General features: G+C 57.9%; 1 protein-coding gene across 7 annotated transcripts; it reads right to left on the reverse strand.

The window, feature by feature from the left end:
- GUCD1 (guanylyl cyclase domain containing 1) lies at nucleotides 1-12,097 on the reverse strand. Of its 7 annotated transcripts, none has more exons than XM_087423852.1 (8): nucleotides 11,995-12,097; nucleotides 7,772-7,856; nucleotides 7,085-7,259; nucleotides 6,727-6,892; nucleotides 5,424-5,515; nucleotides 4,607-4,652; nucleotides 3,262-3,374; nucleotides 1-2,530 (listed from the first exon to the last, which is right to left on the reverse strand). In XM_087423852.1, the coding sequence occupies exons 1-7, from the start codon at nucleotides 12,037-12,039 to the stop codon at nucleotides 3,309-3,311; spliced, it is 675 nt and encodes a 224-aa protein (XP_087279978.1). In that variant the 5' UTR covers nucleotides 12,040-12,097; the 3' UTR covers nucleotides 1-2,530; nucleotides 3,262-3,308. The 7 variants fall into 7 exon arrangements, with proteins under 7 accessions (XP_087279978.1, XP_087279975.1, XP_087279976.1 ...); XM_087423849.1 differs by having other exon boundaries at nucleotides 3,262-3,503; XM_087423850.1 differs by having other exon boundaries at nucleotides 1-2,533; nucleotides 3,262-3,503.

The raw sequence follows: 12,097 nt of genomic DNA on the forward strand, positions 1-12,097 counted from the left end.
TCATTTTGCAGTGAGAATAATGTTTATTGAGAATGGCTCATTACAAACAAAATATATTTATGTATAAAATCTCTGCAGTGCAAAAGATCCCTTTTGTCCCCGAGTGGCTACAGTGAACAAAGCCAGCTGTCCAGTGTGGCTTTGGGAGGTGCAATGGTCCCCTAGCATGTGGATAGGGGGCCACAGATGCCACATGCTGTGGGCAGAAGTTCCTGATGTCCAGGCTCCTTCTCCGGCCCCACTTTCATGACTTGTACAAGAACACAACATAGTGTGGTTTGTGTTCTGCCTCCATGATCCTCCCCAGTCAGGTGGCACCGTCTCAGGGGCAGGTAGCTTTCTCATTCATCTTCTAGATAGGTGACCTCTAACTTGTGGCTTGTCCCTGGAAGCCATCCTCTGAGCCTGGGGACTGAGCATTTCTAAATGTTACATGGTGGGCTGAGGTGCGGTGACTACTCTCCACGGAGGCTGCTCTCTACGGCAGCCCCACCAGCATGTGCACCGTGTCTCACTCACATTCAGCCAGCCTGAAAGGTTCACTTCCTCTCATTGTTTTCCTTGATACATCTATTCTCACCACAATTTTACCCAGACCCCTCCTGAGGACGCCCAACCCCCACAGCTGCCACGTGTGGTACTCCTGAGTGTAGACCCAGAGCTCCCTGGGATCTTGGGCCTCCCAGCATTAAGGCAACAGAGATGAGACCAGTCTAAAGGCAATGCTAGTCTCTGAAACCAGGGTGGCTGCCCAGCTAACAGCGCCTCCCTCTTGGCCAAAGGCTGTACCTGGTGTCGAGGAGCAATACGACTGGGTGGTCTGATAGCCCTTCTAAAGCAGAGCCCACCTCTGCCCCTCAGAGCAGCCACAGTGGGGAGGGGCCAGCTGGCAGGTGGGGGCAGAAGCTGAGCGTGGTTTGCAGCCTGAAAGAGGGGCAGCTGCCACCACATCATGCCCTGGGCACTGGAAGACCAAGATGCAGGGGTACAGGTGTAGTATGGCTGTTGGGGCACCCCTGCCCTTTGCCAGAGGCAGCCCATGAGGGGTGGGTGTCCCCAGCCCCTTTGGGAGTGATCCATTTCCCTTATTTTTTAGGTGCAGACCTGGGTTCAAGACCCAGCTCCACCACTGTCCTGGGCAAACTTGCCCCAGACTGGGCAGATGCTGTCTGGAAGGTGAAGGGCCCTGGCACTCAGCCCGGGGGCCGTGAGTTCCTTCTCTTCAAAAGAGAACTTGGGCTGGCTTACCTGCCCCGTAAAGAGAGGTGTCTGTGGTTCCAAAGTACCTGCAATCTCACTATTATTGTCTTACTTGAAGGTGATTCTCACCTCCCAAAAGTTATAACGTAAATCTAGAAAGACAGACCAAAGGGAGGGAGGGAGGGAGGAAGAGCTCTAGTCTATGCTACGTGCCATGCTATGTGATCCTGGGCAGGCAGCACCCTTCTCTGTCGAGACAGAAGAGACCCAGCATTCTGTGCAAGAGGTCCTGGCATGAACATCAGGGTGGGTAGGAGGTCACAGGCTGCCCGTGCCATTGCTTCCCTAGTGCCCCAGCACACTCAGCCCTGTGAGACTCAGGGTCCCCACACTCGGAGGTTGGGCCCTGCTGTCGGGACTCAGGCTACTGTCAGGAGGCCTTGTGGGTGGGGGGGGATCTCTGGGGCTCAGGCAGCCGTTCTTGGCCCTTAGGGTCAGGTATTCCTGGAGCACACTCAGCACTGCCAGCCAGCAGGAGCCAGGGCCCCATTATTCCCCTGATGACCCTCCATCCTACGTGGCTAGGGTACCTGGAGGGCTGCTTTCTGCCTGAGGTCCAGCCCTCCCTAGGCCCCGGAGGCCTCACAACCAGCCACAGGAATGTGGGTCCACTGGGAGGCAGGAGGGGGTGGTGGCACCAAAGGGCATGGGGGCGCTGCAGTACTTCCAGGGTAGAAGGGTGAGGACAGCTCCAAGCGAGGCCTGGAGCAGTCCACAGCCCTGGGGGCCGGGATCAGATACACACACACAGATGCTGTCCTGACGAGCGGCGTCTCTCTCCAGGGCTCAGGCCCCAGGTCTGTGGGGAGACAGGCTTGGCTTCTCCCCTAACCCTGGCTGGCAGGCAACAAGGGCACCTGTAAGGCGGAATGTCCCCTGGGCACAGTTGGAGTCAGGCTCAGGGTCCTGGGGGAAGCTCTGCTCAGACGCTCCGGGGACACCTCCAGCAACCAGCAGGTGCCCAGGGTAAGTGGCATGATGACACACTCAGCACTGGCGGACAAAGCAGGCACGCCGCAGCCTCCTAGAGTTCCCCAGGGCTCTGTCACACGGGCCAAGGCTGCAGTTCCACATCTGAGCCCCAACAGCCCAGGGCCTGAGCCAGGGACTCCTGAGTGGGCCCAGCTGGGGCGGGGCAGGGTGGGATCTGAGGGCCTGGGCACACCAGGCTTCTGCTGTCAGCTGTCCAAGTAGACAAAGAGGATGTCCTCGTCTGTGCCGTAGCTGGTTCTGGCCTCCTCGAAGTTACTGATGCTGGTGCTGCACATTCCTGCTGGGGGCAGGAGGGGCAGAGCGGGGTTGGCAGGTGGAGGGAGCACCCCCTTCACTGGCACCCAGGGGAGCCAGGGGAGGTCTGACCGTGTCCCGCCCGCCAGGCCACCTCTTGCTGATCAAGTCTTCTACTTCCAGGAAGCCCTCCTTGCCTATTTCAACCTTCGTGAGCTCCTTCTCTGACCCCTCCCCAGGTTAGCAGATGGAGAAAGTGAGGCCCAGAGAGGGGAAGAAGCATGCTTGAGGCCACATGGGTAAGTCTGCTTGAGTCAGGGCAGTCCTTCCCTGTCCCCAGGGCAATGGGGAGCCCTAGATGGGTCTGGAGCAGGGGCTGGGGCTGGGCACTATCTCTTCTGACAAGCATGCTGGCTGTCCTGGGAGGGCCAGAGTGGGGGAGGGAGGAAACTGCAGCCTGTGCAGCATGAGGCTGAGGCGGGGCCCTGGGTAGTGGCATGGGGCTGGCGGTGTGGGAGGGAGATGGCCTGGCCTGGCCTGGCCTGGAGATGACTGGGATGTGGAGGCCAGCAGGGCCCCAGCTTTGTGACTGGTTTGCTGCACGACCAGAGGGGTGGCATGGATGACAGGAGCCCAGGAGGAGCAGGGGCTCTAGGGAGAAGGCAGTGAGTGAGGTCCACCACAGCAGGTTGAATGGAAAGGAGTCATGGGGGTGGGAATAAGGGACCGTGAACGCAGCCTGCCCCACCCACTGTCCCCGCCTTCGACACTCACGGTCTGCGTAGGCTGGGTTGTTGTAGAAGATGCAGCCGGTGGCCCGGTTATAGCCACGCAGCACGATGAAGTGGCCCTGGTAGTCGGGGGTGCGGCAGAAGCAGCGGTGGCCACTGGGGGCAAAGCAGCAGTACTTGACGGGGCTGGAGCAGAGGTCGCAGTGCAGCACCCCCGAGTTCACCAGCACGATGGCCACGTGGCCCTGTGCCAGGTGCTCCTGGATGTCTTGCACGCTCACAGTGCTGTGGGTGGGAGGAGGGTCAGCTGGCGCCGCTGGCCCCATTCCCTACCTCTCAAGTGGACCCCTGCTGGGACCCATTCCGCTCTATGTCACAAAGCTTGGGGACATGGCTCGTCTTCTCTCCGCCCTGAGATCCTTGCAGGTGGAAACGTCCTGCTTTGTCACTGTGGCCCAGGCTCAGCACATGGCCAAGCACAGGACCAGGGGGGTGGCTCTGAGTGTGCCCAAGGATAAGCTGGCCCCGTCAGGCCCTTCCTGGGGTGGTAGGAGGTCCGCTCCGGATGGGGCCCTGTCAAGCGCCACTAGAGCAGCACATGGGACCCCACCTCCTGGCCTGATTAGTGAATTTTTTTTGCCAAGCATCCCTCCTTGGTCCTTTACCCTAAATCATGTGTGGTTTACACTGGAAACTGTCAGTTTATTTCCCAAAATCTGAGCCAAGCATGCCTTTGCCAGTTTCAAAACCAAATGCTTCTCTGAAAGGGCTATTTTTCTCTTTTTTTCTAAGGCTCCTCATGGCAGAGGGGGCTCCCCAAGAAAGGCTGGTCAGCAACACTTCTGGGGGACCCCCAGTTCAGCAGAGCCAGCCGCGCCCTGAGGCAGACTCTGAGGCACTGCCCCATTCGATGCCCCACAGAAGGCAGCCAATCCAAATAAGAACTCAGAAAGGGAGAAGGGCTGGGGTGGTGGGGGGCACCCTTGAGGCCGGGGCTCCACCATCTTTGCAGGAGGGGATGCTCACCCACTCGGGCCCTCCTTCCTTAGCAATCTCCTCAGGAGTGGCGGCATTAGCTACGTGGCCTGGCCCAACCCCAGTCCACAGCCGTGTCACATGGCAGTTTGGTTTGAGGCCTTGGCCGGGGAAACAGGCCATTTTTCCATTTGGTCTTTGAAACGAAATAGCTGGCTGAATTCCCAGTGGTATGTACAAGAGCGAGATTTCAGCCACAGGAAAAAAAAGCGGGGGCTGAGCTGGAAAGAAAAGCAGCAGGCTTCATGGAATAACCAGGTGTGGAAGTGCCAGGTTTGGATCACAGCATGGCAGAGTTGCTGGGGGTGAGCGTGGGTGGCTCACACCGTTTTCCCCATCCTCAGTTTCCTTACCTGATGAATGGGCACAGCACCAGCTTCCCACTCAAAGAGACAGCACCTGTCAAGTGCCACCACATAAACACATGCTGCCTTTCCTTTCAGCACGTACTCAGGTGGCCGAAGAACATGTGGAGACTTTTCCCGTTTTCCAAATTGCCTATCATGTGGCTACATTATGTTAAAAGTGAAAACAGAAATCTGTAAAGAACAGCGAGACCTGAGAAGAGTGGTCCAGGGGAGCCTGGCCAGGGTCTGAGCCAGCAAGCCTGAGCAGGGCACCAACAGTGAGCCCAGAGAAGACAGTCGCTCGTGTCTAGGCAAGTTACTCCCAGGGTCTGGCTGAATCCTGCCCCCACGTATAGAAGAGAAGGGGGAGATCCATGTAGGTTGATGGCAGCCCGTGGGGAGATCTGGGAGCCAGGCCTTCCTAGACAGCCTACACACTGGGCTGTCCTGTCAGCCTCCATCACCATGCTGGCATGTTCCTCAGGCTGTCACCCCTTCATTAGAGTTCCTGTGTTCTGTCCCATGCCACCAATCTGTGAGCAGCCCGAGGGCTGGCTGGAGTCTGTCTTGCTCACCTGTCCCTGCAGCCCCTGCTCAGGATCTATCCCAGCCCAGAGTTTTGTGTACAGTAGGTCAATAGCCCTACTTGTCCCCATTTTATTGATGGAAAAACTAAGGCTCAGTGGGGAGGCAAGTCAGTGCTACGGCCACCTGGGTAGCAAACCTGATTCTACCTGACCTCCAGGTCCCTAGACTTTCCTGTGTGCCATCCCGCAAGACTGCAGGTGAGCAGGCGAGCAAGGAAGGGCGAGGGGAGGCTCACCGTTTCTCTACCAGCACCTTGCAGGCTTTGGCTTGTGCGAACAGCTGGTTCACCCGGGTCTCCTCTGTGTCAAAGTGCTTCCTGTAGAAGGACTGAAAAGAGAAGAGCAGTTGGAGGGGTCACCCGTCCTGGCTGCCCTCACCCCACCTGGGTGAAGTAAAGAGCACATTAGAGAGTTAGAGATGGTGGGAGAGCAGAGGAGCCGGCCTGCCTGGGGAGACAGCACATGCAGCATGCCTAGGCAGAAAGCTGTGTCTGTCCCGAGCTGGCAGGGTGGCTGACTGGAGTGCACAGGACCACCCAGAGGCATGAGGAGGACACTTAGGAGATGGGTGGGCAGCCGGGCTCAGGTCGGCCTCCTCAGGAAGCTCAGTAACCCCTGGGCTTGTGCATCCCCGAGGGCATGAACAGGAGCCTGTAGTAAATGAGCAAAGGGGGGCTGAGCCCACTTGGACGCTCAGCTACCACCCGGCTTAGCCAGGTGAGGTCCATGGAACATACTTTGGTGCAGGGGCCTTAAGAGGGCCAGAGTCCCCGTAGGAGAGCAGAAGAGATCTTGTTTTGGGGACCTTTTCTCTGCCCTGAAGCCATGGTGACCAAGCCAGATTGTGAGCCTTCTTCCCCTGGCCCGGAAGGTTCAAAGGAGAGTTAGGTTGACCAGCACTGGCCACCAGGCAACAGCCCTCTTGCTAACGAGGCCAGTGGTGACTCTGCTCTGCCAAGTTTCAGAGCCTAGGCTGAGATCTGCCTCCAAGGCAGGCAAGACCGGCTCTAGCTGTACAGGGAAGGATAACGCGCTGGTGTATTGGGCAAGGCTATGTTGGCATTCCTTTTCAAAAAAAAAGAAGGAAAGACAGTATTTTGGTTTTTCTTCCAGAATACCAATTGACTTGGAGCTTGGAGCCAGCTGGCCCTGTGAGAAGGAAGAAAATGGGCAAATGATGCCTGGACAAAGTCAAAGTGCTCTGAGGCCCTGGGCCTTGCCTTGTCCTGAGGGATAGCAGGGAAGGACTCAGGAAGGCGGCCTGAGATGCTCCCCTGCACATCCTCAAGTGCTGTCGGAGGCAGGCAGCAGAGGGCTCTGGAGTGGGGGTGCCAGGAGGGCACCTTCCTGAGCTCACTGCTCAGATCCTCTGGGCAGGCCAGACCTCAAGGTCATCGGGTCTGACTGGCTCCCAAGTCCTGCCCATGGCAGGTCTGCCATTGCTCCCTGGTCTCTGCACACCTGTGTGTCTACTTGGGTCTCGACCACACCCTCTTCCAACGACTGGACCTGGTGAAGGCTCGGCAGCCAGCCACTCACCTGGTTTTTGTAGCCCTTGTCGACGCCCAGGGTCTGGGTACAGAAGCGGTGCCTCACGCCAAAGTGGCGCATCAGATAGGCCAGGTCGATGGTCCAAATGCTCCTGGTCAGCCGCAGCTCCTGCAGGGCACTCTCGAACTCACTGTCGTCCAGCTGGCCCAGGTACCTGTGCAGACAGGCCACTGAGGTCGGCTTGCCCTCGAGGAGAAGCTGGTCCAGGTCACCCTCCCCCATGGGCCTATCAGCCACTATCAGAGCTCCCACTCCCCAGAAGTCTCCACCCTTTGGCATGAAACCCTATGTCCTGCCCACATACTGCCTGGACACAACCTGAGGCTGCCTGGGGTGCCATGCTGACCTCAGAGTTGAGGGCCTAGATTGTGCTTCTTGAGTCTCTTGCAGGCTGTGTGACTTTGGGCAAGTTGCCGCCCTCTCTGGCCTCATTAGCTTTGTTTCTAGGATGAGGTGCTTGGACCACGTCAGTGATTTTCTAAGTTCTAGGCACAGACACCTTTTGTTGAACCTTTTCTTGCCTGGAACTCCAAGATATAAAACAGGTAAGGGAGAGGCTTCTCTGGGGTTCCAGGCAGCCACCTAAAAACTCTCCTACAAGGACATGGCTATGGAGGCCTATGAAGGACAGAGCCCTTCAGGCTCTGATGGTCAAGGTTCCTGTGATGTTCACACAGCCTCAGCTTAGCAGTCAACTCCCCAGTGACCCAGTCTCCCAGGAGCCCGAGGCTGGAAGGGTGGAGGGCCCTCTGTCCCATCATGGGGTGACTCTGTGGGCCAGGCCTAGGCACCTGGAACTTCCCTGACCATCCCCAGAGCCCTCAGGCATTTCCAGAGTGGAGACCTGGAAGGCCTGGTCCACTTCTTGCTTTTGCAGATGGGACTAAGCCTGGTTGGAAGCTGAACTTCCCACAAGCCCCAACAAAGGACAGCCACATGGATGGATGATGAATCCCACCCAGGTCTCTCCCTCCATCTTCCCCAACCCAGAGAAGGTGGTGTGGATGGGGAGGGCCTCGGCCTGCCCACTCACCGCAGCACCATCCTGGAGCAGGCCAGGCCACAGTCCCAGTGGTAGAGCTGCTGGATGATGGGCACGGGCAGCTGCACAAAATCCCCTGCATGGAAACACAGGGAGGTTACAGACCCTTGGCATAGTGCCCACCACTGCTGCCCCCATTGGAGCCACCGTCTTTGGCTCCTGCCCAGATCTTACAGGGGTTGTTCAGGGGCCAGCCCACAGCCTTTCAGGCCCCCCGACCCTTTCTCCTTACAATAGCAGTGATCTCCCAAAACACCAGTCGGAACAGCTCAGCCTGACTCAAAATCCTCCAATGGGTTGGTTCCCATATCTCTTAGGACAATGCCTTCAAGGCTGCTGCCCCAGTGCCCTCTGCTTCCTCACCTCCCCTCATCCTCAACAGGTCGCCCTCCAGGCAGACCTTCAGCTGCTGTGATCCCCTATGCCTCTGGGCCTTTGCATACCTACTCCCTCTGCCTGGACTCTCTTGGCATCACAGGTGCCTGAGCTAACTCCTGTCTTCGGACATCACTTCTCCACGACGCTGCCCGTCATGCTCAGCCCCCCACTCTGTGCACTCTCAGAGCAGTGGGAGCTCCAGGGAGGCAGAGATAGGGCCAGCACATGAGAGGCACTCAGCAGATATTCATGTCTGAATTCACGAGGCCTCTGGAGGTTTGCCTGACTCCAAAGTCCCCTGGGCCAACAATGCGTGAAGACCATAGTTAGGAGGAAGGGACTGTAAGGTGATCAGTGTATGTGGAAAGCTATCCTCGGCAACCGCTCAGTCTGTCCTTGCCAAGCAGTGAGGCGGAGCAGAATTGGCCGGACCTAGGCATTCTAGCCCTGGCTCTGTCACTGGCTGGCTGTGGGCTGAGTAGCTGACTTCCTCCTGCTGGTCTGGGTCTGGCCATCTCTAAAGTGGGGGACTTTGGTCTGATTCAGCCATTCGATCAACAAATATTTCCCAAGAGCCTGGCACATAACTGGAGATACAGTGGTGAGAGACACAGACAGGGCCCTGTCCCGGTGGACAGCAAAAACAGGCAAGTATAAGAGAAAAACAGGGGGCTAGGCTAGGGAAAAGGGTGAGGTGTGCCTTAGAGAGGCAATGCTCAAAGTCTCCTCCTCTGAGAGGCTTTTGCTGACTATGCCTTTGCTGTAGGGGGGCCCTCCTTCACAGCATCCTGTTTGTTTCCTTCACAGTACTTAATAAAAGTAACAACAACAAAAAAGTAAAGCTACTTTGTCTCCCCACTAGACTATAAGCTTCCTGAGGGCAGAGAATTTGCTAATCTTGTTCACTGTTATTTCCAGTGCCTAGTGTCTAATGCTTAGTAGTAACTCAATAAACATTTGTTGGAAGAAATGAACTTATTAAACACCCACTGTGTGCTAGCCTCTGGGGACACTAAAGGTGACCAAGACCCAAGCCCTGTCCTCCAGGGATTCATATTCTAAAATAATTCCCCCCAATGAGCTGAGTGGAAGGAGAGCTCTAAGTAGGGTGCTGTTCCCTCATGGTGGGATACCTCCCTTATCAAGAACCCCTCACTGTGGCCATAAACTGCCCTTTTTGTTTTTCTCTACACAGGCTGTTTACTCCTCAGCCTTTGCTCTTGCATATCCCTTAGTCAGACTGTTATCTCCCATCTCTGAATGTCCAAATGCTCTGGTTTCTTTCCCTCTCTGAGCCCTTCAATATGGAGTATTTGAGGTGGTGTCTGCCTTCCCCACCAGACAGGCCAAGAATTCCTCAGTGACAGGCAGGGACAGGGTTGCATTTGTCTCTTCCCAGCCCTAGGCCCAGTGCAGGCATTCATACATGCTCGGTGATTGGAAGGCGTTTTTCCAAAAAGGCTTATCCCTTGAGATGTCTACTTGTCACCGCAATGCTCCCCCACCCAGGCTTCCAGACTATGGACCTCTGTTCACAGCTCCCTTACTTTGTGGCCTGGGCTCTCACATCAGCTAGCTGGGCCATCTTTGGCCAGGCTTTGACTCTGTCTGTGCCTTCTCCTATGCCTAGCTGTAAATGTGGCATAGGACAGCTCTCTGTAGGGCCCTCAGGAACTCCACTGCCCCATCTCTTCTTGCCCCAATCCCTAAAACCCCTTGATCCTGAGACCTGGCAGGGCTAAACATCCCCACCTGACCATCCCAGTCTTGGCAGGGGCAGGTCAGCCCAATGGGACTCAGAGATACTCCTGTGGGGAGTGATAAGGGTAGGTGAGGCCTTCCAAGCCCAAAGCTGCTGCCAGTTGTTGATGCTTGGAGCCAAGGGACTGTCTCACCTGAGAGCTAGGGTCTGCCTGGAAGGCCCTGGCCTGGCTTCAGTTGGCAGGTGTCGCCAAGGAAGGAAGGCAGCTCACTGGCCCTGGATACTTAACCCCTCAGCCTCAGTCTGCTCATCTGCAAAAGCGCAAATAACGATGGTAACCTACTTCATGGGGTCGTTATGGGGATTAACGAGGCACTGCATGTAAACAATTTAGCACAGTGCCTGCCCATAGAAAGCTCCCCACGAATGTGAGCCATTACTCCACGGAGGCTCAGGAAAGGCAAGCGCCTGGTCCAAGATCACAGAGTTGGAGGAGTAGGGATGCAAATCCCAGGACAGCATCAGACCCTACTCCTTGTTGTAATCACAAAAGAGACCACTCCCTAGGTGGGACACCATGGTCCCACTGATGCCTTAGGGTGGGGCTGGGCATGCTCTTGACCTCTCCCACGAGCTGGTACCTCACTTTAGAGTTTACTAGCTTTAGAGTTTACTTTCTCTTTCTCATCAACCCTACACCTCGCCCCGAGCAGGAATCACTACTTCCTCCCTCCCCCACTTAGAGAAGCAAACTGTGGCCCACGCACTGGATGTCAGTCTTGGTTTCCGCCCTAAAGGAACTCAGACCACCTTGGGGCAGAAGGAACCAGAGGATGAGGACTGTAGCAAGACTAAAGGCTAAGCCGGGGAGGCCAGGGGAAGGGGCCCTCCCACTGCTCTGTGTTCTCGGCCAGCTCCCTGCCCTTCTAGGCGTCAGTTCTCCCACAGTTCCCCTAGGGGACAGGATTTACCTGCGGCTCCAGCAGGACTTTTCGCTTCGGGGAAGGTGGCGCCCCTGCCTCACAATCAGGACCCTCCCATCACGACCGCTATCAGAACTACTGGGGTCCCAACCCTGGGAGTAACAGGAAACACCAACTGATGGCAGCTGGGGAGAGTGGGGGCCCAGGCGGGAGCGTACACCTGGCCAGGTTTCACTCAAGGCTCTACAGCCTGAGGCGGCGGTCAGCCCAAGGTCGCGCAGCCAGACCCTGCCCCGAGCTAGGGCGGGGTCCCCTCGTTCCCCGGGGTGAGGGGTGGGCCCTCGGGGAAGCACTGACCGGACTCGAGCGGCGCCCCCGCTGCCTCCGCCTCCGTCCTCATGACCCGGGCGGCGCGGGGCGCCCATGGCCCCGGCCCGGCGCCGGCTGCAGCTTCGCCTTTGGCTGGGGCGCGAGCGGGGCCGGCGCGTGTCGTGCTCCTCTGTCGCCACTGCCACCGCGGTGGGGAGAAGGGGAGGGGGCAGCTGTGCCGCCCCAAGCCCCGCCCCGGCCCTTCCAGGCCTGGGATCCGGGGGCCCGCCCCTTCATTAAGCCCCTCCCCTCCCCTCTCCCCGAGTCCTGTTCTTAGAGGCCCCCAAGCCTCCTGCTCTAAGCCCGCCCCCGCCTTTCGCTGTCTCGGCTGCTGGTGGCCCCGCCCCTTTCCCAGCCCTCGCGCAGACGCGCAGGCCCTTCTCCGCCTCCGTTCCCCGGAAGCCCCGCCCCTTTCCTGAGCCCCGCCCCTAACCCCAGCGTTCCAGGAACATTGGCTCCACAGAGGCTCTTCCCTTAGCAAGCTCCGTGTCTGCCCAGCCCCAGCCTCAGGTCTAAGGCCTGGTCCTGCCCCATACACCGCGGGCCTCGGGAGACCACGACCCTGGGCCCGCCCCCGCTCTACTCTATACCTGTTTCCCTATCCGTACGGTGAGATAGCTCGCCTCAATCAGGACGCCCCTTACCTGGAGGTGCCGGGTTCCAAAGATTAAATTGTGAGGGGAGGTCTTGGACCCTCGGCTCCACTGCCTGCCGCCCCCGATCCAAGGGCCCACGCCCCAGATCCCCGCCTAGCGGTCCAGTCCGTCCCTGGTCTGGGGTGCTAGGAAGCGCGAGTCGTCCTCTCCCCTTGCCGCCCCGGGGGTCGGTGTTTCCGGCAGTACCTGGGCCCGGTCATCAGCCGTCCATTCCGGGGCCGGAACTATCATACTAGAGCGCACGTTTCCCAGCCGGCGGAGTGAGGAGGAAGAAGAGACGAGACCGCGG

Source organism: Ceratotherium simum, chromosome 35 (assembly GCF_057802395.1).
Source record: "Ceratotherium simum simum isolate JZ-2026a chromosome 35, ASM5780239v1, whole genome shotgun sequence".
Classification (NCBI taxonomy): domain Eukaryota; kingdom Metazoa; phylum Chordata; class Mammalia; order Perissodactyla; family Rhinocerotidae; genus Ceratotherium; species Ceratotherium simum.